At 42.1% G+C, this 23,665-nt stretch overlaps 2 protein-coding genes across 3 annotated transcripts in view; both read right to left on the reverse strand.

Moving 5' to 3' along the window:
• On the reverse strand, positions 1–10,300 carry kif28 (kinesin family member 28). The gene is made up of 28 exons (XM_068730901.1): positions 10,278–10,300; positions 9,377–9,524; positions 8,656–8,847; positions 8,392–8,442; positions 8,088–8,240; positions 7,951–7,986; positions 7,647–7,766; positions 7,276–7,383; positions 6,941–7,095; positions 6,749–6,860; positions 6,589–6,656; positions 6,246–6,388; positions 6,001–6,122; positions 5,680–5,770; positions 5,419–5,479; positions 5,041–5,164; positions 4,546–4,681; positions 4,322–4,440; positions 4,028–4,135; positions 3,787–3,879; positions 3,226–3,366; positions 3,061–3,131; positions 2,824–2,958; positions 2,412–2,578; positions 1,916–2,010; positions 1,462–1,594; positions 1,057–1,190; positions 1–552 (listed from the first exon to the last, which is right to left on the reverse strand). The coding sequence occupies exons 1-28, from the start codon at positions 10,298–10,300 to the stop codon at positions 394–396; spliced, it is 3,198 nt and encodes a 1,065-aa protein (XP_068587002.1). The 3' UTR covers positions 1–393.
• The window catches only part of ahctf1 (AT hook containing transcription factor 1), a 23,475-nt gene continuing 10,095 nt past the window's right edge, over positions 10,286–23,665 (reverse strand). The window contains exons 18-40 of one of the 2 annotated variants that reach the window (XM_068730271.1): positions 23,464–23,560; positions 23,186–23,309; positions 23,003–23,059; positions 22,559–22,705; positions 21,634–21,824; positions 21,309–21,453; positions 21,056–21,187; positions 20,663–20,810; positions 20,262–20,412; positions 20,054–20,155; positions 19,707–19,851; positions 19,373–19,588; positions 18,506–19,181; positions 18,189–18,368; positions 17,908–18,007; positions 17,062–17,183; positions 16,644–16,948; positions 13,908–16,505; positions 12,736–12,964; positions 12,426–12,596; positions 12,250–12,347; positions 11,682–11,770; positions 10,286–11,507 (exon numbers count right to left, since the gene is read on the reverse strand). In XM_068730271.1, coding sequence (XP_068586372.1) covers positions 11,309–11,507; positions 11,682–11,770; positions 12,250–12,347; positions 12,426–12,596; positions 12,736–12,964; positions 13,908–16,505; positions 16,644–16,948; positions 17,062–17,183; positions 17,908–18,007; positions 18,189–18,368; positions 18,506–19,181; positions 19,373–19,588; positions 19,707–19,851; positions 20,054–20,155; positions 20,262–20,412; positions 20,663–20,810; positions 21,056–21,187; positions 21,309–21,453; positions 21,634–21,824; positions 22,559–22,705; positions 23,003–23,059; positions 23,186–23,309; positions 23,464–23,560 — 6,422 coding nt within the window. In that variant the 3' untranslated portion in view covers positions 10,286–11,308. Of the gene's footprint in view, positions 11,508–11,681; positions 11,771–12,249; positions 12,348–12,425; positions 12,597–12,735; positions 12,995–13,907; positions 16,506–16,643; positions 16,949–17,061; positions 17,184–17,907; positions 18,008–18,188; positions 18,369–18,505; positions 19,182–19,372; positions 19,589–19,706; positions 19,852–20,053; positions 20,156–20,261; positions 20,413–20,662; positions 20,811–21,055; positions 21,188–21,308; positions 21,454–21,633; positions 21,825–22,558; positions 22,706–23,002; positions 23,060–23,185; positions 23,310–23,463; positions 23,561–23,665 lie in introns of both variants that reach the window. The other variant, XM_068730270.1, reaches the window with a different exon arrangement.

Below are 23,665 nucleotides of genomic sequence, written 5' to 3' on the forward strand. Positions count from 1 at the left end.
TGATACCACACCTGGTGATGGTGTAGTGTTTAAGGCTTCTGAATACATTCTTCTTTACAGGAAATTAACTCGGAATTGTGTCAAATGTGACTCATCTCTGTTTTCCTTATTTACTTAATGTAACTAGTCGTAATCTCTAAACTTACATTAAGTATCTCTTTTGGCTCATGCAAATTTCAATCACATATAAAAGTCCAGTTCAGTGACCACATTTCTTAAGCTGGTTTCAACAATGGCATAATGTGGTTTTAGAATCAACACTATGGAACTTTGGAAACAGCAACTTAAAAAAGGCAGTATTTACACACAATCTCACTTCACATTGGAAATCTCTGTAGTGTTGTAAAATAAAGAATTACCAGAGACTTAATAATTTGTGAAACGGTTACTCAGTCAAGACCAGATTCCCGATCGTTCTCGTTTCCGGCGGACGATAGCAGCTACATCTTGTTTGAGTGTGGAGACGCTCTGTTCCAGCTGTTCGGAGAAGTCCCTCAACAGACGACTCTGCTCGTCCACAAACAGTCTGAGCCCCAGCAGGTCGGACTCCTCCTGGAAACAACAAACACATGACTTCAAAACTAACGTCAACAGTTAACCATACACATAATTTAGGGCTTAATATTAGCAGCTCACTCTTAATTCTACTTGGTACTTTTCCAGATAACTACCCAAAACCCCAAACTTAAATAACTTAGAATGATTGTAAATAATATAATGGTGATATCAAACAACATAGAAAACTTCTAATTGACTCTTGTAAAATTACCATTTGAAAATTCCCTGTTTTATCACATTTCAAACATACCAAGCTTAAAGGAAAATCTTTGATTTAAGCAACTTAAGAAGAAAAAGTATTTAAATCCCCACCAGTGACTCTGGGGAGCTCACTGTAATCTTACTAAAACGTTTCTTCAATTTGTGTGCCTGATTGTGTATTGTTCTCTATAGATCTGTGTTGATTTACCGCTATCAAAGGTTTAAATCAGGTTATCAAAGGCCTTATTGTTGTAATGCTCACTAATACTAATGCTGCAGACAGACATGGATACGTACACTGGGCCTGTGTCTGCGCAGGCGCTGCACCTGACCCTTGACTGAGGTCATGCAGTGGTAGAAAACTTTGAGAGCACGAGCAAACTCTGCATCACAGCTGGGACGCACCGACCGACCACGCACACTCTCCCCACCTAATACACAGAGGAAGAAATGTGACTCAAAAAAAAAAATATATATATATATATATATATATATATATATATATATATATATATATATATATATATATATATTTTTATGAGTGGGAATATTTTTCCATATAAAAACATTTAAATCATGTATGTTAATTGCTCTAAATGATTAGTAGACTATAGATGTGATGGGAACTGCATTTTTTATTTGTGTTGTCAATTAATTTAACAGCATATTAATCCCAATCTTGGTGCGTGTCATGTCACTTACCATTCTTAGCTGCGTTGAGTTGTTCTCTCAGACTTTGATTTTCTTTTCTCAGTGAAGCATTAACACTCTTCAGTTCCTCCATGTCCTGTTGAAGAGCTCTCACTGAACAGCTGAGCTCTCCGGAGTCCACAAGCTGCAACAACACAGATTTATATAAGCCCAGTTATTGAAATGTTTGCCTCATGTTTTGTTCTTTGAATTCAAAATGACACTATGCCTGTGCACTTAGGTTGTTGGGAATTTCTCTAATATCCTATGATCTATGATTTTACATTTCTGCTGACTTACAATGTATCTTACAGTAAGGTAGATGCATAATGTATTTGTAGATTGCACACGTATCACTTTCATAGTTTTGAATATTTGTTAGTGTCTCACCCAGCTTTAAAAACACGTCAAAATAAAAAAAAAAAACGTTCCTGACACAGGGATACGGACTCAACATCAAACTCACTGCAGTGTCTGTTGGGCCTGCCTCCTCGATGATAAAGATGCCCTCTGTAGTCATCCTCACTCCCTCCAGAGATGATATCAGGTCAGTACAACCCTCTGGAACAGATAACAACACCCATCAGCAGCTTTAGTGATACCTCTGACTGTTGTATTTGGTCTATTGTACATGTATAATAACACAGTAATAAAAGGAAATGTTTCTAACTAGGGTGTGAGATGAACATCGGTGTGGAAAGGAAAATAATTAAATTTCATCCCAGTCTAACTCTGCATGTCTGAGGGAGGCATTAAGGCAGAGTATTATCTGATTACTTTAATTATGGGCTGCTGCTGTGAAATAAAATAATACAATGGTGTGAAATAAGGCATTCATAACTGTGTACTTTATACCTCTATATAACATATTTGTTGTACATGCACCTGTTGTATTTAATATTTACTTAAATAAAAAATATGGAGAGTCTTGCCCAACCATCCATCTATCTCTTCATCCTCACCTTGAAGGCCCCAGAGCTCCAGCACCACAGCGCTGCTCTGCAGATAGTCTAACAGACATTTGGAGGTGTGGAGGGCGGCGAAATGGACTCTGTGATCCAACAGAGGATTGACGTTGTGCCACACAGCCGGAGAGTAGAGAGGCTGGCTGCAGTTAAATAACCTGAAACTGAGATAGAGGGAAAAGCAAAGAGCAGTATCTCACTTCTGGCTGTATTAAATCCAGAAGACATTTATATTTCCTGTTTCTATCATGACACTTCACTTTCAATCATTGCGCCATTGAAAACGGCACATGTCTAACCTAATGTACCTGGATATTCATGTACATTCACAAATTCTTTGTATCTATCCTGTACTTCAAACTCTCTTCAGTGCCTTCCATGCCTCTACATGTAGCCCCTTATGGCTCACCCAATTTGGACCCCTCTGTTGCGGGCCTCTCTGATCCAGCGGAGGCCACAACACTGTTCCAGGACCAGCTGGAAGTCCAGTCGACGACCCAGTAACTCAGATGGGTCAATCAGAATGTCATCCTCACCCATAGGGCTGGAAGGTGAGAAAGATCATTTACCAATATATCTCAATGTGTTTATTGGGGTTATTCACAGTGTGTATCTCTGTGTATCTCTGTGTGTGTGAGTGTCATACAGTCCAGTGGAGGTGCAGGGGACCAGCTGTGCTTGTAGAATGGCCTCCTCTGTGCCCTCTGACCCCAGGACCTGCCGACAGAGATCATCAACCAAATATGACTCTGTGCTGCCCTATAATACAATCTGACAATACTGACAGATGTGTGTTATGTATGCAGTGCACCTCAAGTTGCTCTTCCAGAGGGATGCGGAAGGCCAAAGACTGAAGCCAGAGGTGAGCAGTACCCAGAAGCACAGGCTCCACAGGATCCCAGAAAGGATCTTTATCTCTGGGTAACGCAGCTGTAGACAGCCCCTCTACTCTCTGACAGCAAGAACCAAAGGCAGATGAAATACAGAGTTATTGCTCTAAAATTCAAAACTATTAATGATAAAGCTAGCTAGCATTGCCTGTGCGGACATTTTAATAGTATTTTTGAATTTCTAAGTCAGGCTACCATTTTATCAAGCTGCAATCCTTTTCAACATTAGTACTGTCAGATAAATCTCTCTATGGTTATGGAGTTGAGAGTCTCCTCCACTGCCCCTCTCACTTATTTTACTCTATTAATATATTACTGGATTTCAAGCAGAAATGCTTCAAATATAAATACATAAAACACTTCTGGAAAAACCCATATGCAGCTACATGGCAACAGCCTTTTTTGGCATTTTTACAAAGACGTTTTGTTTACATTTTACTGATTTGTAAAGAGTCACTACAACGTTCTCTCTATTGAATTACATTGTCTCCGCTCTTCTCAACCTGATGCAGCTGGTAGGCTTCTTCCATCAGGAATTTACGGTTCACAAACTTGGCTTTGGACCACATCCATACCTAGGGAGGGAGTGTGAAAATAGTTTAGACAAAGAAACAAAAATTCATGACCTGATCTCAAACCTTGATTGAAATTGGAAATATAAAAGAGCTCATGAACTAGTGTACGTGACAGAAAGAAACAATACAGAAAGAGAAATACACCAACCTGTTTTTTTCCCAAAGAGGTGACTCTGACAACAATCTCTTTCTGCAGATCATGGCCTTTTGAATCAGACAATGCCAGATTCTTGATCTCCAACTTAAACTGCACCCCCTACAAGCATGGCAGATGATAAAGAGTAGGCGTTTATTAATTGTTAATACATAACAATGACCACATGAGACCATGAAAACTAAATGTACATATTTTTTTTATTTACAAACATAACTGCCTCCAGTAAGAAGTTATTAACCAACCAGAATCAGTGCCTTAAAAACATGCTGCATCTGTTTGTGTTACCTTGTTCAGTTCCTGGCTCATCTGGTTGGCCTCAGCCACCATGGGCATCAGTTTAATGTAGTCGTAGAAGACGGCCAGCAGACTGGGGTCTGTTTGACTGGACCCAGCACTTGACTCACCTTAACACAGATACATAAATAATTTTATGTAATATAATAATAAACAAGTTTCCTTTCAAAAGATAAACCTCCACACTACTTCCAGCTATTAATCCTCCTGCTTACCCAGGTGGATGCCCTCAGCAGCAGCCAGTTCAGACTGGAAGTAGTCGTAGTCATAGCGGCTCCAGTCATCGCCGCCCCTCTCAGAGGGATAACCGATGAACAGATATGTACAGTTGGAGCCGAGAATGAGACGGTCCTAGAGGGAGACAAAAAAAGAGAGAAAAACATTGTTATAACATACATACCATAGTATTTTTACTATAGTATAATACTATGACATTTGTATGACATTTCTATAACATACTAAACAATGGTATTTTATACCTTTTATACTTTTGACACACTACACTAGGGCCTTTTTTTTTTTACACTTTTATGACATACTATACTATGACTTTTTGTAATGACATACTATACTATATGTTTTTGATATATTTATAAAATAATACACTAGGACTTTTTTATGACATTTTTTACAACAGAAGAGACAAAAGTTGTGTGTACATGCATGTCACATAGTCATATCATAAAGTTTGTGTATGTGCTGACACCCACCAGGTGCTGCAGTTCAGTTGTCTGGAAAACAGCGTTGCCATTGATAATGACCTTAGATCCTGCCACCGGGGTCAGTGTTACCCGGCGCTGTTCATTCCTGAACACAGCATGACGCTCCTGGATCCTGACACACAAAAACCCCGTAAAACATAAAGTTGCAAAAAAGACACTAGTGTACATATTATTTTATTACATTAAAAGTGTCAGAGGGCCTGCAGCCTATCCAAGCAATGTAGAAAAACAGATCACTAATCTATAACATCATTCACTTCCACTATTAGACATCATGTATGGACTGTTGAGTGTCTCAAATCTCACTTTGCTTGCGTTGGGTTTGTGATGTTCTATTGATGTTATCTTGATGTGATGTAAACTCACCCTAATCCTTTGATAGAGATGGATCTCAGGGAAGAGTCACACAGGCCGATGTCCCAATCACCTGGAACACTAAACAGTATTAATGAGTGGTAATAAACACGTAATAACTGTATGACAAGGTGCTCTGTAACGTTTGACATTCAACTCTCTAGCCTACTGTGGCATTCTCCATTCCCAATACCTCTCTACAATAGCTCTACAAGGTGTACTGAACTAGAGAATGAGACATTTATCACAATATAAAGAGGAAGACAGAGTTACCCTCCTGAATGAAAAGCTTGACCACCCCCGACAGCTGAGCGTCCTCGTTGATGTTGAGGATGTAGGGATGCATCTGCATCATCCTCCTCTCCTGAGAGTGAGGGAGAGGGACAGCTTAAAAATATTCTCTTAGTACATGTACAAAGATGTATTTATACACAATACCTTCACCAAGTGCATTTACATGCATTTCCAAAGCTCATCTGAAACTACGGAAATGCATGAGTGAGTGCATGAGATTGTGTATTTGAATGTTTGTGTGTGTGTGTGTGTGTGTGTGTGTGTGTGTGTGTGTGTGTGTGTGTGTGTGTGTGTGCGCACCTGTGTGATATTAGCATACTGTTGCTCCCAGTCCTTCAGCGCCTCCTGCAGGTGTTGTTCCCACAGAGTCTGAATGGCTCTGATCTGGAGCTCATTATGGGTCAGCAGCTGACGAAGCTCCTCTGAAAAAACACACACACACACACACACACACACACACACACACACACACACACACACACACACGTTTACCTTGGACTGCCAAGTTCTACTCTATTCTATTCTATTCTAAAAGTGAGTCTTACTGGTCTCATCGTTAGCTCTGCGTCCCTCCTGGCCCAGCCGGCTCAGTCGTTGCAGCAGTCTGGTGTTCTCGGCTTTTAACTCTTTAACCAGACGCTCAGTGGGGCTCTCGTTCACCACTGCTCGATTCTGGATACGCTTTGCCCTAAAGCGGTGAGGGAGGTAACGAGTGGCGTGTGTGGGTGGGGTACAGGTGGAACAGAGGAAAAGAGTGAAAGGCCAAGAAGAAAGAAAAGACAGGCAAAGAAGAAGGAGGCAGAAAGACATGACAATGAATTTCTGGTGTGTTTTTGATTATGGTGGCATCCTGATGAATTTGTGATGTGTAATAATGGTTTGTTGTACCTCTCAGCATAGCGCAGGGTTGAGAGAGACTCTTCATAGCAGATATCAGCAGGGCTCAGCGTGGCAATCTTGAAAATTGATTGATGATAGAAATAACTACATTACTTCACATAATGCATCAGTGTATGAAACCACTATTTTTTTATAAAGTGCCTGTTACCATAACAGTGCGACTGTTGCCTCCCAGGGCAGACTGCAGCAGCTTGGTGAGAACCGAGTCTCTGTAGGGTATGTGGACGACCTTCTTCCCCACCGCCACATCAGCGAGGGAGCTGGAGGAGAGAAGAGGATGTGAAAGATACTGATAAATCAAACTGAATGGAAACTAAAGAGAACTAAACACCAGGCCAACCTGATAACATTGCCCAGGGTGGTGAGGCTCAGGTTGATGGCCGTGCCCTCTTTGAGTCTGTCAGCCTCCGACCCTGAGGACCGCTGACGCTCACTGCCAGCCAAGTCCACCAAGTTGATGTTGGACTGCTTTGTGATGCTCTCTTTGGAAAAGATCTGACAGGAAGTCACAGAGATGTCATTAACAAATACACGAAGAAACCTGAAGAGAGTATTCTGACATATTTTAAGATACAGACACAAGCATCATAAGTTAGTTTGAAGAAATAGTGTGAGTTTTAACTGCAGTTATACTGGGACAAACAAATCCAAATCTTGAGAATGTGTGCCACTTACCTGTTTGAGCTGGAGAATAATGAGCATGTGCGAGCGACTACTGTTGGCGTTCATGTTAGTGGCAGCAGTGGTTCGGGTCCTGGTCCCCTGTTCCATCAACTGCTCCACCTACATTTTAACATTCACACTTTAACATGACATTTCAAAATACAAAACACTGACAGAGCACACTGAAGTAAACCTGAAATAACCCTAAGCATTCCCTGTAGCTCTTAATTCTTTTCCAAACAGCTCATATATCATAATTCTATGATTACAAAACAGGCAGAACAAAGCTCATAGAGTTGAATGAAAAGCGAGGACAGTTATCTATCCAGCTCCCCTCCAGAGGTTTTTCTCTCAGTATATATACTCTCAATCCACCCCTCTACCTGTGGTGCACTGTCACATGGGACTGTACGAAGACCCTCCACATAGAAGCCTCTTTGCTGCTCCTCTCTGACTCTGAGTCCCCCTGGAGTACGAGACCCCCGGGACAGCAGGTCAACCACCTCGACAGAGAGGAGAGAGACAAAAAAAATATGCAGAGATAAAAGAGGGAGCATCATCTATCAAGAGAGTGACTTTTTAATTAATGTAATATCCAGAGAAAGAAGAGTTACACACAAAAACAAAACAAATCAGAAGTAAAAGAGAAAAAGAAAGATGACTGTATCTGCTTTTCCCTAAAGTTACCTGCTCATTATAGATCTCCAACATACTGAAAAAGACCTGTGCAGACATCAAGAAGAAAAACATTCAGAATTTTCAGAACCAAAACGCCTCCCATACACGACACTGAGTGCTGAGAAACACCCACACACACTCTTTACCTGACACTGTCTGGTATCCTGGTTCTCTCTAATGGCCTGAAACAGTCGGTCACAGAGTTTAGGAACCAGGCCTTTGTTAGGCCCATAGCCCACCATGGAATAACTCTTCCCCGAGCCGGTCTGCCCATAGGCCAACAGTGTCGCGTTGTAACCCTGCAGACATCATTTCAGGACTTTTACTATTAGAACAGATCTAAATTGGATGGACAGCAGATTCCTAAAATAGATTTGGGCAACTAGCACAGAACAAAATCTGCTTGGGTGCAAAAATACATGAAACTCCAGTTAAATATATGATTGATACCTGCAGTGCATTCTCCAGTATTCCCTCTCCCAGGTCCTGAAACACACTATTCTGGGGATAGATGATATTTTATGAGCTTGTAAGCCAGTACTGTTTTACTCAATCTCATTCTAGGTCTGTTCTGTCTGGACAGTCTACATTTATACCGTCTAGATTTTTTTTCTACTTTATGTTCTACTTGCATTCTCCTTTTTGCACAGGGTCCATGATTGTAATGAATGTACCAACTATTTGCCTGTTCTACCAGGATGCCTTGGAGCTGACCTGGTCAGCGTATCGTCCCCCGGGTTCTTCAGGCACGTAGAGGCCGCCGCGGTCTTGTGTGAAGCTGCTGTGGGACCAGTAGGCGTAGTCAAAACAGAAAATACGACGACTCTGGGATTCACGTGGGTCCTGGATGGTGATAGAGCTCGACACCATGGAGACAATACATCGGCTGCCTGCGTCCCTCTCTCTCTGAATGGAGGAAAGAAATAGAGGGTGAGAAATGGAGAGAACAAGGTGGTTGGGGGGGTTACATTTGGATTTTAAGGAAAATGGGAGGAGGTGAAAGTAAGACTGATGTTTAATTCCTCTTTATAAGCACAAAACGGGATAAACAACTATGTAATAATAATTTAGTGTAGGAATAAAAAGTAGTTTAAATTCAATATCTGCTGTCACCAGATCCATTGTTTTTCATCTGAGCTCCATAACATCCTCCATCCTTATCCTAACTCAAACATTTGTATTTTCAGTTGTTTTACACAGACTTTACTCAATTATTTTTATTTACCTGTACCATAATTGCTGCTGTAGTGAAAAAAATTCCCCTTGCAGGATTAATAAAGTAACCATCTATCTATCTATCTGACAGGCCTCTTAGTTAAACTCACATTGCAATACAAACACATCAGGGAAACAAACAAGAAATTGCACAAGATAAGAAATTGATGACAGCTTTTAAAAGTGAAATTGTAAATATACTCAATGACTGCACACTGACCTTGTTGAACGGTCGGACTCTGACGGCCACTCTGACACAGTCCTTGCTGTGCATGTCTGAGGCTTTAGCCCTCATGGTGCAGCAGGCAGGTATCAGCACAGTAGACTGGCACACTGAGTGATCAGCTCCCGCACACAGAGACACTCCACTGTGTCAAATTGCACGTTGACATGGACACAATCAGGTCAGTGTGACAGGGACTGTGGTGTCCATATAAGCCCGTCAAGAAATGCTCGAAGTTTGACTTCTGAAAACGTGATGGAAAACAAATTTTGTTTACTTGCTGAAAGGTGGATGTGATCCTAAACACTTGTCTAAACTAAAACAGACATACTGTATAGTAGACAATGCTACTCGGTAAAATAAAATATTAACTAGCAGCATGACTAGTAATTCGTTTTTTAATAAAAAATAAAGATCATCAGTATTTAATATAGGACAAAAGACTTAATTTGCTGTTATTACTTCCAACCCTGATGTTTTATAAGTGAAGTGGAGTTGTGGAGATACGGCTGGTTTCACTTTCACCTTCTCTACCACGATAAATTATAGAGGGGAGACAGCTCAATTTCATCCAGGGAGGTTACACATGTTTACAGCTACAGTTATGTCAACATTTCAGTGACTCTCTGAATCGAACATCACCATAACAGCTCAATCTCTGATATTAACCATAACCTGACATCTAAGATGGAGTTTGATGGACATCTATTATCTGAGGCACCAGCAGGATAAGCTCTCAGCTATTGGGAAGGATAATTAGTCGCTTGTAGCTCCTTTCAGTGGTTCGCTGCACAGCTCAGACAGAAAGAAAAAGGCTTTGTGGTCTATTCCATCTATCGCCCAACAAAACTAACAAACAATAAAGACGGTAAATTTAATTGAGACAACCACTCAATACGAGAAGTATTCAAGCTTTACCATATTTATCAAAGAGCAGTCATCAAAAATAAGACATTCTACATACATTCATCAGAAAATAGCCTATGTGTCAGATGGTGGTTGACATTAATTTAATTAAACAAGCCTATTAACATGTCCCAAAACAATTTTAACAACCGCTGTGCAAGTCTTTGTTTCTTTCACACTATACAACATCCCCATAACATACAGATTCAGTCCAAATCTGATTAGTGTACACGTCTGTGTCTGCCTCTCTCACAGATAATCACACACATCGACTGAAGTTTTAAGACTATGGCACAGGCAATCTAAATAGATGATCATACACATTCAAGACACTTAAAATTTCAAAAAGAGCGTAATTCTTAAGGATGTATTTATTAACTTTATTTGGAATATAGCAAAAGACTATATACAAATTTAACAGTAAAAATTTGTCATCTCCACTCGGTTGGTTGCTTTTCTTCTTAAATAGAAAACCAGCAGGCCTCAAAATCTAAAAAGTAAACAATGACAAAAGAAAACAACTTAAAACAAAAATAAAAGAGAATGTGAATAAAACCTCTTTATTAGAGGCAAGTTAAGTTCAGTCATTGTTTTTATTAATAGAGGCTTCTAAAAGCCCACATTGATTGCTTTCCCTTGTGCCATTCTGTGTCCAGAGAATTAAGTGGATTACGAGGAGCGTTGCAAAATGTCCAACACTAAATAGCAACAAATATGATATCAAGTGAAATCCAGTTAGTACGAGCGGGATGTGTAAACTCCAAAAATATATGCCTCGCTCACACTGCTATCCACGGGTGTGTTTTGTCCTAAAAAATAGATTTTCACGCCTACATTGCTTTTGTTTATTGTCCTGCAGGAAAGTAAATATACAAAGAGAACCACAGCACTGTGAGGCATTTGAGGAAATAGAACCATCATGAGTTTAGGCATACACTATTATTTGACAGCTCCTGACCGAGGTTGGTTTTAATTGTATGGTGGCCGTCTGAGGTTCACTGGTTAAAACCACCACCAACCTCCCTAAAGTCTCTTCCTCCGCGTGACAGGTTTTGTGAAAACAGTGTCCATTATGCGTTTGCGTCGAAGGTTAATGGTTGAGGTCGGGGCCTCTCCCTCTATAATCCTCTTCAGTGCTCGCGGGATGGGATCAGCTGGGCTGGGCAGAGGTGAGATCAGGTCCACCTCTGCTATGGGAGGCGGCTCCAAAACTGCTTTGGATCTGAAAGTGAAGAAAAAACAAAAACCTGAGCAGGGAGTGATTTTCTTTAGCTCAAATCAACAGAGCACGTTAGAGTCCAAACTGTCCCTAAAATTCTTAAAAATAAGCAGTTTTTATTTTCTTCTCCTCCGTCTCTGGGGTCTATAAGGTCTTTTTCTGAGAACAGGATCTTACTTTGCTGTTCTTTTGCCTGCTTTTCTGGTCTTAGAAACACCTGCTGCTTTCTCCACTTCCACAAGATCTTCTTCTGAAGCAATTTCATCCTGAAAAGAAATATTACAAAAATAAATAAAATAAATAAAAAATGCTTTTCAAAAGACATCTTGTTCATTAACCCTCTAAAGTGTAGTGCATGTCTATGGACAGATTTTGTGGCCGCGTTTCAACCACGCAAAATGCAGTCATTAAAACGTTACAGCTGTGTAGTTGAGATCAAAATGAATGTCGAGCTTTGAGATGGGTGTGGCCCGAGCAAGGGTGCCGGAAGTAGGGGGGTAGGAAGTGGGGAAGGTTTTTTTAGTGCTGGGCAACGCTGAAATTTTTTCATCACGATTAATCGCATTGTTATGCTCAAAGTTCAATAATTAATTCAAAAATGTTAATGTGTTAACTTGGCCAGCACTCGTTTTTTTACTTTTAGTTTTTGAGGAAGAATAAAAAAATAAAACAATGAGCTCATGGGATTACATGTTTGAGGAAGAGACTATGTCTATATATAAGCCTCATAAGCAGAAGCACTTACATGAGGAGCAACAGAGGTATCTTTGACAACTCTTCTCCTGCTGCGAGTGACAGGTGCTGCAGACTCTTCACTCGGGCCAGGAGACTCTGCTCGTTTAGCTGACACAAAGACAACACAGGGTTAAAACCATGATAGATAAATTAATGGACAAAGAGGTAAATGGATAAAAAGTTCACCTCTTGTTTTTCTTCGTGAGGGGGAGTAGATGAATGAATGCTCGCCTGGACTAGACTCTTCGGGTTCAGGGACCAGGCTGTCTTTCAAAGGAAGTAGCGAGTGAACCTGCTCTACTGACGACTTCGTACTCCTCTTGCTGGTTCTTACCATCTTTGTGACGACTATTCTTCCTGTAATTGCATAAAAAATTACTTTTATGTCCATACATTTAAGCTGCTTTATTCTATGACAAACATCTTACAGGAACTAAGATGCAGAAAACAAAATAGTACAAAGCGATTCTTTGTCTGTATGCAGCCACATACATACCTTCCTCTTTTTCATCATCCTGAAGTCTCTTGATGAGGGCGTCTGCGACAGGGTTTTCCGAATCCACCGCCAACGGTGAATCCAGTAAGGGAAGGTCTTCCTCTGGGTGATCCCAGAGTTTGCTTCTAGTTGGTCGACGGGAGTTGTTGCTGTTAAGTTCTGGTTCAAGTAGAACTCCACTTCCTTTCACATTTTCAGTTACAGTCTCTTCTCTTATCTTCCGTGCACTCTGAGGAAGTAATACAGGAACCAGATTCACCTGGGAGTGTGAAATGTCATTAATGATCAACGATGGATGATCGGGTTTATCAACATGTAATATGGAATAATGTAAAACAGACAAAAAAGGTGAAACTGATAATGATACGAGTTAAAACTAAATATTTCTCATATGTATTTGATAGAAAAGTCAGTTGACAGTTTAACACCAAACAAAAATGACTTGATATGCATCAACATCAGATGATGGTGAATAAGATGAAGCTTTACAACCTCGGTACCTTACTGACAGAAAACATTCTCTTATCTGCTTATCCGCTAGAGGAGCAACGATGTGCACACATGCATCCAAGGGGCAATGCATTCACACACCTCCTACAAGAGTCTATGATAAATGATTCATGAGTTTTAAAAGAGGGCGTAGCTTAAATACAGGGGGGGCAAAACTTCACCAAAGAAAAGGGAACTCTACTGAGTGCGACAATGCCTCCCTCAAGGGTCTAAGGCGGTTCATGAGTTTGACCATTGTCCGCGAATCAGTTTAGAAGGTTTGCTCCATTTTTGTTATATGCCACTCTCACACAGCCCCCTTTTTGCCAATGGACCCTTTTCACATTTTTACATGTCATAGTAGGAAAAGCACAGGTGAAATTGATAACACCAACGATGGCCTAGTTAAAGTGTCCCAGTGAGTCAGCATGTACAACACCAGGGTCTCTCCTAAGTGGAATGCAGCAATCATTAATGTTATTGAATACACCCGTCCTTTTCCTGCTTTGACATGTCAAAATATCTGCCTTGGAAAAGGTCTACTGGCAATAACACAAACACACACCTTTCCACCCACACACTTGACCTCCATGCCGTATTTCAGCTGCCAAAAGGTGCGGGGAATTTTCTGGGCTATAAAGCTGCAGGTGGCAGAAGAAAAATAAAAGAGATAGATTACTTACTTGTGGATAGACATTTAGGGTAATCCGGTTAGACTGTCGAGTTGCCCTGCCGGGGCTGGAAGGTTTTTTGCTCTCTTCCTTCTCTAGCAGGGGTGGCTCTGAGGATTCTGTCCTACTTTTCCTGGAGTTGCGTTTGACAGGGGAAGCAAAGACCTCCACCTGGTCCTCCTCATTTTCCACGATCTCTAATGGTGTTGGCAGCACCTCACTGCTACTCAATGTTCTTCTGCTGGACCTCCTCGGAGTGTTTCCCTGAGTGGTCCTGCGTTTGGCCGGTGTGGGAGTCTTGGAGCTTGTTTGTCGAGAGACTTTTGTATCTTTGACCTCACCCTCTTGTTCCTCATCATCTTTGCTCTGAGTAATTTGGCTGGTCCTTGTTGAAGTGGCCCTCTGGGAACCTCGCCGTCTGGCAGGAGAAGAGGCCTTGGAGGTTGATACAACTGTGGTGTCATTATCCGGGGCGTCCACCTCTTCAACCTTGTTATTAGGAAGCGCTATCTGAGCTTTGCGAGTACTTCTTCGAGGTGTGCTAGCTTGGACTTTAGTCTCTATGTTCTGTTTACGTTTTCTGAGTGTACGACTAGACGAGGCAGGTAAGAGAGAGCTTGTTTCTACCTCCTCCACTTTCCTATCCTCGTCTGACTCGTCCGCTTCCTCCAGGAGGGGAGAGATAAAGGAAACGGTCCTCCCTCTCGTGGTCCTCCTTGTTGGGGTGAAAGGTGCTTTCTTTTTCCTCTGCGACATGGGCGTCTCTGGCAGGGGCTGTTCCTCTGTCTGACTAACCAGCTTCACAGGTTTCTCTTCTTTAACATCTTTATCGTTACTCTGTCTTCCCCTGGTTCTTCCTCTTGTTTCAATCTCCATCTTAATTTCCTCCCCGTTATCTTCTGTCTCTGCTAAGGCTCTGTGGTCCTGCTGCTTCTCCTCCACGACAGTTGCCGTCTCTGTGCTGGGGGTTATATCTGCGTCCATATTATCATTCCCATTCTCTTCAGGTTCTTCCTCATCCACAGCAGGTGTTGGTTTGTCCTCCTCTCCTGTCTTCTCCTCCTCTGCAGCATCTTTCTCTGCCAAAGCATCTTCATCATCCACAAGTGCTGGGAGTTCTTCCACTGGAGTTGGTCCAGAGACTGAAAGAACTTCAGGTTCCTGATTGCCAGCCAACATTACTGCTGAGAGTTCTTCCTCTGGATTTGGTCCAGATGGTGAAAGACCTTCAGGTTCCTGATCGTCAGCCAACATTACTGCTGGGAGATCTTCCTCTGGATTTGGTCCAGATGTTGAAAGACCTTCAGGTTCCTGATCGCCAGCCAACATTACTGCTGGGAGTTCTTCCTCTGGATTTGGTCCAGATGGTGAAAGAACTTCAGGTTCCTGATCGCCAGCCAACATTACTGCTGGGAGTTCTTCCTCTGGATTTGGTCCAGATGGTGAAAGAACTTCAGGTTCCTGATCGCCAGCCAACATTACTGCTGGGAGTTCTTCCTCTGGATTTGGTCCAGATGGTGAAAGAACTTCAGGTTCCTGATCACCAGCCAACATTACTGCTGGGAGTTCTTCCTCTGAATTTGGTCCAGATGGTGAGAGACCTTCAGGTTCCTGATCGCCAGCCAACATTACTGCTGGGAGATCTTCCTCTGGATTTGGTCCAGATGGTGAAAGAACTTCAGGTTCCTGATCGCCAGCCAACATTACTGCTGGGAGATCTTCCTCTGGATTTGGTCCAGATGGTAAAAGACCTTCAGGTTCCTGATCGTCAGCCAACATGTCTGCTTGGAGTTCTCCCACTGGACTTGGTCCAGATAGTGACAGACCTTCGGGTTCATGATCTTCAGCCAACATCACTGCTTGGAGTTCTCCCACTGGACTTGGTCCAGATAGTGACAGACCTTCAGGTTCATGATCTTCAGCCAACATTACTGCAGGGACTTCTCCCACTGGAGTTGCACCAGAGACTGAGAGACCTGCAGGTTCATGGCCTTCAATCAACGTTACAACAAAGTCTGCATCACTCTGTTCATTAGCATCTTCTGCCTCATGGTTTGCCCCAGTGTTTTCAGTTTGAATGTCAGCTAGTTTTGCAAGTTCTGACTCTGTCGTTCCATCTACCTCAATTCCATCGAAGGTGTCCATCCCTTTACTCTGGTCCTCTTCGGACACTTCTACAGACAGAGGAGGATCCTGATCATCTGTTCTCAAAAGAATAACCTCAGGTTTGGCCACAAATTCATCAATAACCTCCACTGCTGGAGACAGGGTGGGAGGGTTGGAGGACTGTAGATCATTCTCCATAGGCAGTGTGTCGGCCTCTTCATCCCTGTCCTCGTCCATATCCAGCATCAGAGAAAAGCTGCTGTGAGTTTCAGTCCTCGGGTCATCTGGCACAATGGTTTGCTGAAGCTCAGGGAGACCCAGCTGAGAACTATCGACAAGGCCATCCTGCCCCTCCACAAGCTCCAGGGGTACCAGTAGAGTAGTAGAGGGTTTGAGCTCCAAGTATGAGGATCCGTGCTCTTCATCCTCATCTGCCTCCATCCCTTCTTCATCTGGCCCGAGTCTCACCATCACCACATCACCCTCCATGTCCTCCTCTACCATCTTAATTGGAGCAAACACACAGGAGAATTTATTCCTTGATTTGATTGACTGATTAATCATTTAGTCTATAAAACTTCAGAAAATTATGACAATGTCTATCACAACTTTGACTACTTGATTAAGCTCTACATTTGTTACCTTCATCTCTGAACCGGGTGTAATCAGAGAGAACTCCGCAGCCTCTTGCTCTGACAGACTTGGCAGGAAGTGCGTGTGTCCCTGCTGTTCAAACACTGAACTTGGTTGGAGGGGTGGAAGCCTCCCATTACCCTGAACCTCCTCAATGATCTCCACCTCACTACCAGAGTCCTCCTCCTCCTCCTCCTCCTCTTCATCCTCAGCTTGATCAGACTCATCATCCTCATCCTCATCTTCTTCTTCCTCCTCCTCCTCCTCAGACACAGGACTAGAAAGCTCTTCACTATCGTTTACACTCACAACCGCTAGGAGATAAAAAGAGAGCAGAAAAGTGCAGGTGTGTGAGAAAATGAGTTAAGCAGTACTGTAACAGTCAGAGTACCAGTGTTAATGTGCATGTTTGTACAAGCTTCCTTACAGTGGGAGTCTGTGCCAGTTGGCTCGGAGGATGTCACAGAGGCAGTGGATACTTGGCTGGTGAGCACTGGTGGAGCCTCAACAGCGGCCTGCACCTCCACTTCAACCTCACCTGGTGACTCACTGAAAGAAAGGAGAATATCTTTTAAACTGTGAAAAACAAAACAATAAACCCCTGAAAGGGTCAGTAAAGGAACCGCAAGTTCACGCAACATTTTCGCAGTTTCAAACCAAATATCCATGTCTATAGTGATATGTACACTTAAAATAATAAACTACAATGTTTGTATTAATATGGACTATGACCTAAATGCAAACTATGGCTAAAGCCCAGGAACCAGAACAAAAGCTAGGTTACGCTGCTGGCTAAGTGAAGATATTTTTGCATGTAGGCGGGCACATTCATTTATGTGCATACATGTGTGTACCACCCCCAAACAATAGGGCTCCCCTGAAAACCCCAGTGTAATTCAACACAAGAATAGATCATGCATGTAATGTTTTTGTGTAAATATATGAAACACTGAATGACAACAATCTTTGACATTAAATAATGCCTCAATTATCTAAATGTTATACTTTCATTTAGATTCCAAAAATGGTAATTATTATTATTATTTTTTTTTAAATCATAGTTATTTTCAAACTTCACCTGGGTTACTGAAAAAAAACCCAAAAAAACATTAGAGATCAAAATATTTAGCGTTACAATGGAAGTATTTTTTTCTTTTCTTATTTAACTATAAACATCTGAGAAATAGAGTTTTTGATGGCTTTTAATTCCCAACAATTTGGTGTTATAGTGAGTAGTTTTGTTTTTTTTGTTATAAGAGAAAAGGATACAGACCTGTTGAAGGATGTCTGGGTCTGTGATGTGTTGTGGATTCCTGAGCGGGTAAGTGGAAGATCGCTGCCAAACAGATGTCTCTGCACAAACTCTGTCAGATCTGTCGGACAATGCAGAATCATAACAGTCAATCATTAGTCATTGTAAACTTGGTATAATGTGTTGCGAGTTTCAGAAAAGCCATGTGTTACGCTGTGTTGTCTATATCAATCACTTGTCTAATATGGGGTATTAATATCTTGTGACTTTTTACAGTATAAATCCATCATTTAAAAATAGACCTGTTGATTGCTCCAGATCATCTTCTGGTTCGACTGTGGGTTCAGTGGCTGCAGATGGTTTCATATACTCCGTGAACTCTGTGGGTTCCGTGGCTTCTGTCTGGACGTCCTGTGCCACTCGTAGATCCGTAGATTCGACCTCAGGGCCAGAGTCCGCAATCTCAGGTACCTGGTTACAAACTAGTAGCATACAAAATATAAAATATCAGAGCATAGCATGTCTTTATATTTTGTTGCTGGGCAGTACTGGTGTGACGCAACCCACCGATAATAAAAAGTTGTAACAAAACTCAGAGAAAATTCTGCAAATGAATTACCTTGATTGTGAATAGAAATCTCCACCTGGTGAAGAGTTGCAGCATCTTCATGCTCGCTAACCGACTCAACACCCTGTTCATCATGCTCTTTGGACTGAACAGTTTCTTTGTTTTTCGTCTCCTCTTCAAGACCAATCTCCATCACGTCCTCAATTGTTTCATCTTCCTTCACCTCCTCTTCCCCCCTCTCTATATCCTCGGATGTCAGGGGAGGGGTTTGTTCAGTGGTTGGTGAGGTCTTTTCCTCTAGCTCTAGATTTTCAGTTAGGCCTTTGATGTTCACCGTCACTACTTCTTTTTCCTTCTCTGTAGCTGTATGCCCCTGTTTCACTTCCTGGTCCTCAGGAAGAGGTGCATCATAATACTCTAGAGTGGTGTCTGTTGAACGAACAGATATCTGGCTGCTGTCAAAGCTCAGGATAAGTTGTGCTTGAGTTGCATCTGACGGTCTTGTTTCTGCAGAGGCTTCATGGATGGAGGATGATTCACTCTCAAAGCATCTCAGCTGTGGGGAGGGAATACCACCTTCTGGAGGCAAGAACTTCACACAAGGCTGTTCCTCTAACTCGTCTCCATTCTCTTCCTCCTCAGCAGGCTGTGAGGACCAGGTCTTATGTGTCACCTTGGACAGCATGGGGCCTCTGGTTAGCAGGCTGATCTCATTGTCTGCTGCCATCTAGAGAGGACGACAGTTCCAAAGAGGATTACAAAATACATTTTATTATAGAAACAAAAACAAACCTACCAGCTAAACAAAGATGAGGATAATTGATGAGAAGTGTGCCGATACAGACCAGTAAGCACAAACTAGTGAGTTTTGGTGTGTTTGTTTTCAACACACCACTCCTATCTAGTGTTTGGTCTTACCCCATTGGTCCATCGGATGCCTTTCTCCGACTCAGGAGATTCTGCCTCTTCGATGAAGGTGATCCGGCTCTCTTTGCTGCGGAGTGGGGGGGTGATGGAGCGTCCTGGAGAAGCAGACGGGGTGGCGACAGGTGTGGGCCTCAGGCTGCTGCGCAGGATGGACTGGGGAGTGAAGGCTGAGAACACAGGGCCAGAAGCAGCCAAGGCCCGAGCTCGCTGAGAGAACAAAAACATGAAAAGTGTAAGACAATATCAACATGCTCCAGGAATACTACATTCAACTTCTTTGGATATCTTGACAGGGTAAAGGATTGTGTGTCAAATTCTTACTCACCTTGACAACCTGCGGTGTTTGCAGCAGACTGAGTTCAGGGGCCTTGCTGATGCTCTTTGGAGAAACCCAGGAGTTAGGAGGTCTGAGAGGGCTGAGAAGAGGCCGAGGGGTCTGACAGGAGGGGTGAACCACCAAGTCCATCAGCCTGGTTCACATTGAAGAAAGTCATTATTTTAGAACAATAGTTTTTATGATGTAAATGTTCAAAACAGCTGGTATTCTTAAGTGTGATTAAAAGTAGTGTAAAAGTAGTAGCAATGTTCAAAAACACTGATTAAACTATCCTGTGTCAGTGTATATGTATGGAATGCTTCACTCAGGCTCACATGGAGCTCATAGTAGAGTACCTTGACTTTCGTTTGGCCGTCATGGTGATAGGAGTTCCCAGGAAGGGCTCAGAGAGGGCCAAGGAGGAGGGCTTGGGGCTCTGAACATCAGCTGCCCAGGGGCTGGCAGAAACAACATTGAAATATTAGAATATAATCAAATAAATCTAAAATAATTTTTAAAAAAAACAAGTCACCCTTAGAAGCAATTCTGGTATTGCATGCTCACCTCTTGGCAGGGGAGGACTGTGGTGTCGCTCCTTTGCCCAACCACACCTCCTCAATCTTGGTCAGGACATTGTTGATGAAGCCGGCCCTCGACATCACCTTCTCACTGGCGGAGCGTTTGGTGATGGTCGACAGTGGCTGCGGCCGAGAAACTGGAGCCGTGTGTAAATATGTTGTTTAGATTTGTAAAAATGTTGAAGCTGTTGTTTACATTACACTAAAACTAAAAACAACAAACACTGTTTGTGTCTATGGTTGCAAAGAACAAAAATGTTACCATTAACTATTAGTAAGTTTGTCACACACAGAGACATGTGCATGATTTTTGCTTATCGTGTTACTCAAGGAATCGTTTGAACCCTAAGTGCAATAGACATGGATTCAAGTTGAGCATCTCCTTACCTTCTCTGTGGACGGCGTAGGGATGCTGGTAGGGCTTTGCTCTCTCCATCGCCAGTTTCCTCTGGACTCTGGGCAATACCTTGCCATACTGATCCAATATCGAGTTCCTGGTGTTTGACCGTTCTTTAAGCTTTGGGTCTCGCTCATTCTAGAAACAAAAAAAGCAAGAGAAAGAGAAGTGGTTATAAATCTAATGGAATTCAAGTATCTTCTTTCTATATAATCGCATAGTGACAGTGACGCACAGAAATTTCATATTTGGATATAGCATGTCTAAATCGATAACAATTCATTAATACAGTTGATTCTGAATACTGTAAATGTTCCATACTGTATATCAAGATAATGCTGTGATAATTAGAGTAATGCTATGCATGTGTGTGTCAAACATACCACCATGTTCATTTTGAGGCTGTGGTTGAGCTGCAGGGCAGGAATGTAGTTGGCCTGCTGAAGGTAATGAACCATCAGTAGTTCTCTGTTCTGGAGACCACCTGTACCCTGGAGAAACTTCTCCAAACTCTCCTGAAACACAAGCACAAGAGTTTTAGGCATCCACCTTATATCCAAAAACACCAGGACAGGTGAATCTAAAAACAGAATAATGAAGGGTTAGGTTTTAAAATCTCTCTCATCGCTCTGCTACCTGCTCAGTGAGGCCCAGGGGCAGTTTGAGCAGCTCCTTAATGAGGCCCAGCTCCTGGCAGCTTTCATACAGGAAGCCCAGCAGCTCTCCCATGTTGAGGCGACTTGAGTGCTGCCGTAGTAGGGACCACGCCTCTATGAGACACCTGGAAGGACACACTGTGTTAATAAAGGTAAGATAGAGTGAACGAATCATTGGATTGCCGACATGCTCGTTTCCTGAAACAAAAAGCCTTTTTCTTGCCCATTTTTCACATATGCATATGTTTTACTGACAGCAGAAACTGCTGGTATTGTTGCACAGTGTCTTTTCCCTTTGCTCTTACCTGTTGTGTAGCAGTACAGACAAACAGAGTTTGGCCTGGGAGGTGGAGGAAATTGGGGGCTTCGTCACGTGAAAGTATCGTAGTGCCACTGAGTGTTGATCCTGGCACATCAGTGCTTGTAGGACACGCTCGTGCTGCCACTCAAACTGACACTGAGAGGCAGCTGGATGCAGGAGCAACTCAAATGAACTCTGATGAGAAAAAGATATAATTTGTCAGAAGAGGTCGTAGTATTAATAGTACGTGTCATTCATGTGTATACAAATGTCAAAATGCAAATTTTAACTGCCATAAAGGTTATTTATGTTGTTGTTTTGTATGCCTGTTTATATGTTGTTGTTTGTACGGTTTGTTTTTATGAGTATGGGTTTTTCGTTTGTTTTGTATAAAGAGGGGGACGGGGACTATTGTTGCGTGCGGTGTTGTACTGGGACGTGTTTGACCGTGGCACGGTGACAGCAGGAGGACACGTGAAGCAGCAGAAGTTGCTAAAGGTGTTCAAGTAAAGTAAACTAAAGTCAAAGTATTACGGTTCAAGTTAAAGTGATCATCTTTGATCGGACGTTTCAAGTGGACTCATTTCCCTCTCGGTTGTGTGCAGCCAGTGAGGTACGTTACGCATGTAAATCTGTCATCGTGCATATTTGCGTTTTAAACTGCGTTTATGTAAATGTTAATATCAGATTGTTTTGGATGTTTAAATGTAATTTATATAGTTCGATGGTGGATTGAGGGCGGTGGCGTACAATGAGGAATAAATCCATCAGTGAAAACAAACTAAAGGTGTCGTGTATATACTGGAGGGAGTGATACTAATACTGATGTTCCATTTCTCTTTAAATACAATAAAACTCTTTTGCCTGACCTTTCTGTAATCAAATTTACATCTTAAAAAAAGTCTGTCAAATATTCGGCCAGTGTGTACCTGGTGGTCACGATGGTCCAGCAGCCAGAGGCCTTGTACTAGTTTCACAAGTCCAATAGGGATTGCAAAAGCTGGGGGGAAAGACTCCACTGAACTTCCCTCCTTATTGGGGAAGGAGTACATAACATCGAGCAGTAGGTAAATCACCTGGAACAACAGGTTAAGGCATATACATGCAGGAGGCTTAATCATTAGGAGAGTGTAAGATTTACAACTATGGCCGAAGTAACTTGATTGAAATCGTAACATGGTTTTGAATGTTGGATGATTAATTTTACAGTTATTAAAAAAAATAAATATGCAAAAGAGCTGTACACCCACAAACAATATTTCAAACAAGCAAATAAACAGCTGAAGAAGCAACCACTGAATTAAAAAGAAAATCCTGGAGCTGGCCATGGTTGACATTAACATGACTTTATGGCATTAATAATTAAAGGATACAAGTGCATTTTTAGCAGCTTCATCAATATTGTCCAGTAGATAAATGTCCAACAGGGCCTGGAGGATAAAAAGGTATAAACTCAATTATTTACACATGGTAAAAGCAACAGATGCAAACTCGATTTGATAGAAATTAGATGGTACATAATAAATTATATTAAAAATAAACAAGTTCATGCTTACGTGTAATGTAGGTGGTGGGTATTGCCCTGTCCCACCCTCATCCCTCTTCCACAGGTTGGTCAAGCGTTCACCACACTGGCCAACCAAACCATCGATCATGAGGCAGTCTGCGCACCACTTGCCCCTGAGAAGACCACAGAGTGTGTCGGCATTCGATCAACTTAGACTATCATCATCATCATCATCCAAAAGTAACAGATACTATTTATGAAAATATTAGTTAGCTGCAGTTCTAGATGTGGAATAAATGCAACATTCTTCAAGCAAAGAATACTCACTTAGCCAGCCTGGTGAGCTCCTCTCTGCGTATAGTATAATAGTTGCTGATGACCGAGTGTGTGTAGAAAGGCCTGGAGATCTGGAGAGCACCGTCGTCTAATGGGGAGAACAATTACAATACATACAGAGAAAAATAAAAAAATAACACTGAATATACTGATATTCAAAAGTTTGGCAATCCTTTAAGAAATTGTATGCTGA

This window comes from Cebidichthys violaceus, unplaced genomic scaffold (genome assembly GCF_023349555.1).
Source record: "Cebidichthys violaceus isolate CVI_PGR_0920_01 unplaced genomic scaffold, fCebVio1.0.p SCAF_5, whole genome shotgun sequence".
In the NCBI taxonomy this organism is placed as follows: Eukaryota; Metazoa; Chordata; class Actinopteri; order Perciformes; family Stichaeidae; genus Cebidichthys; species Cebidichthys violaceus.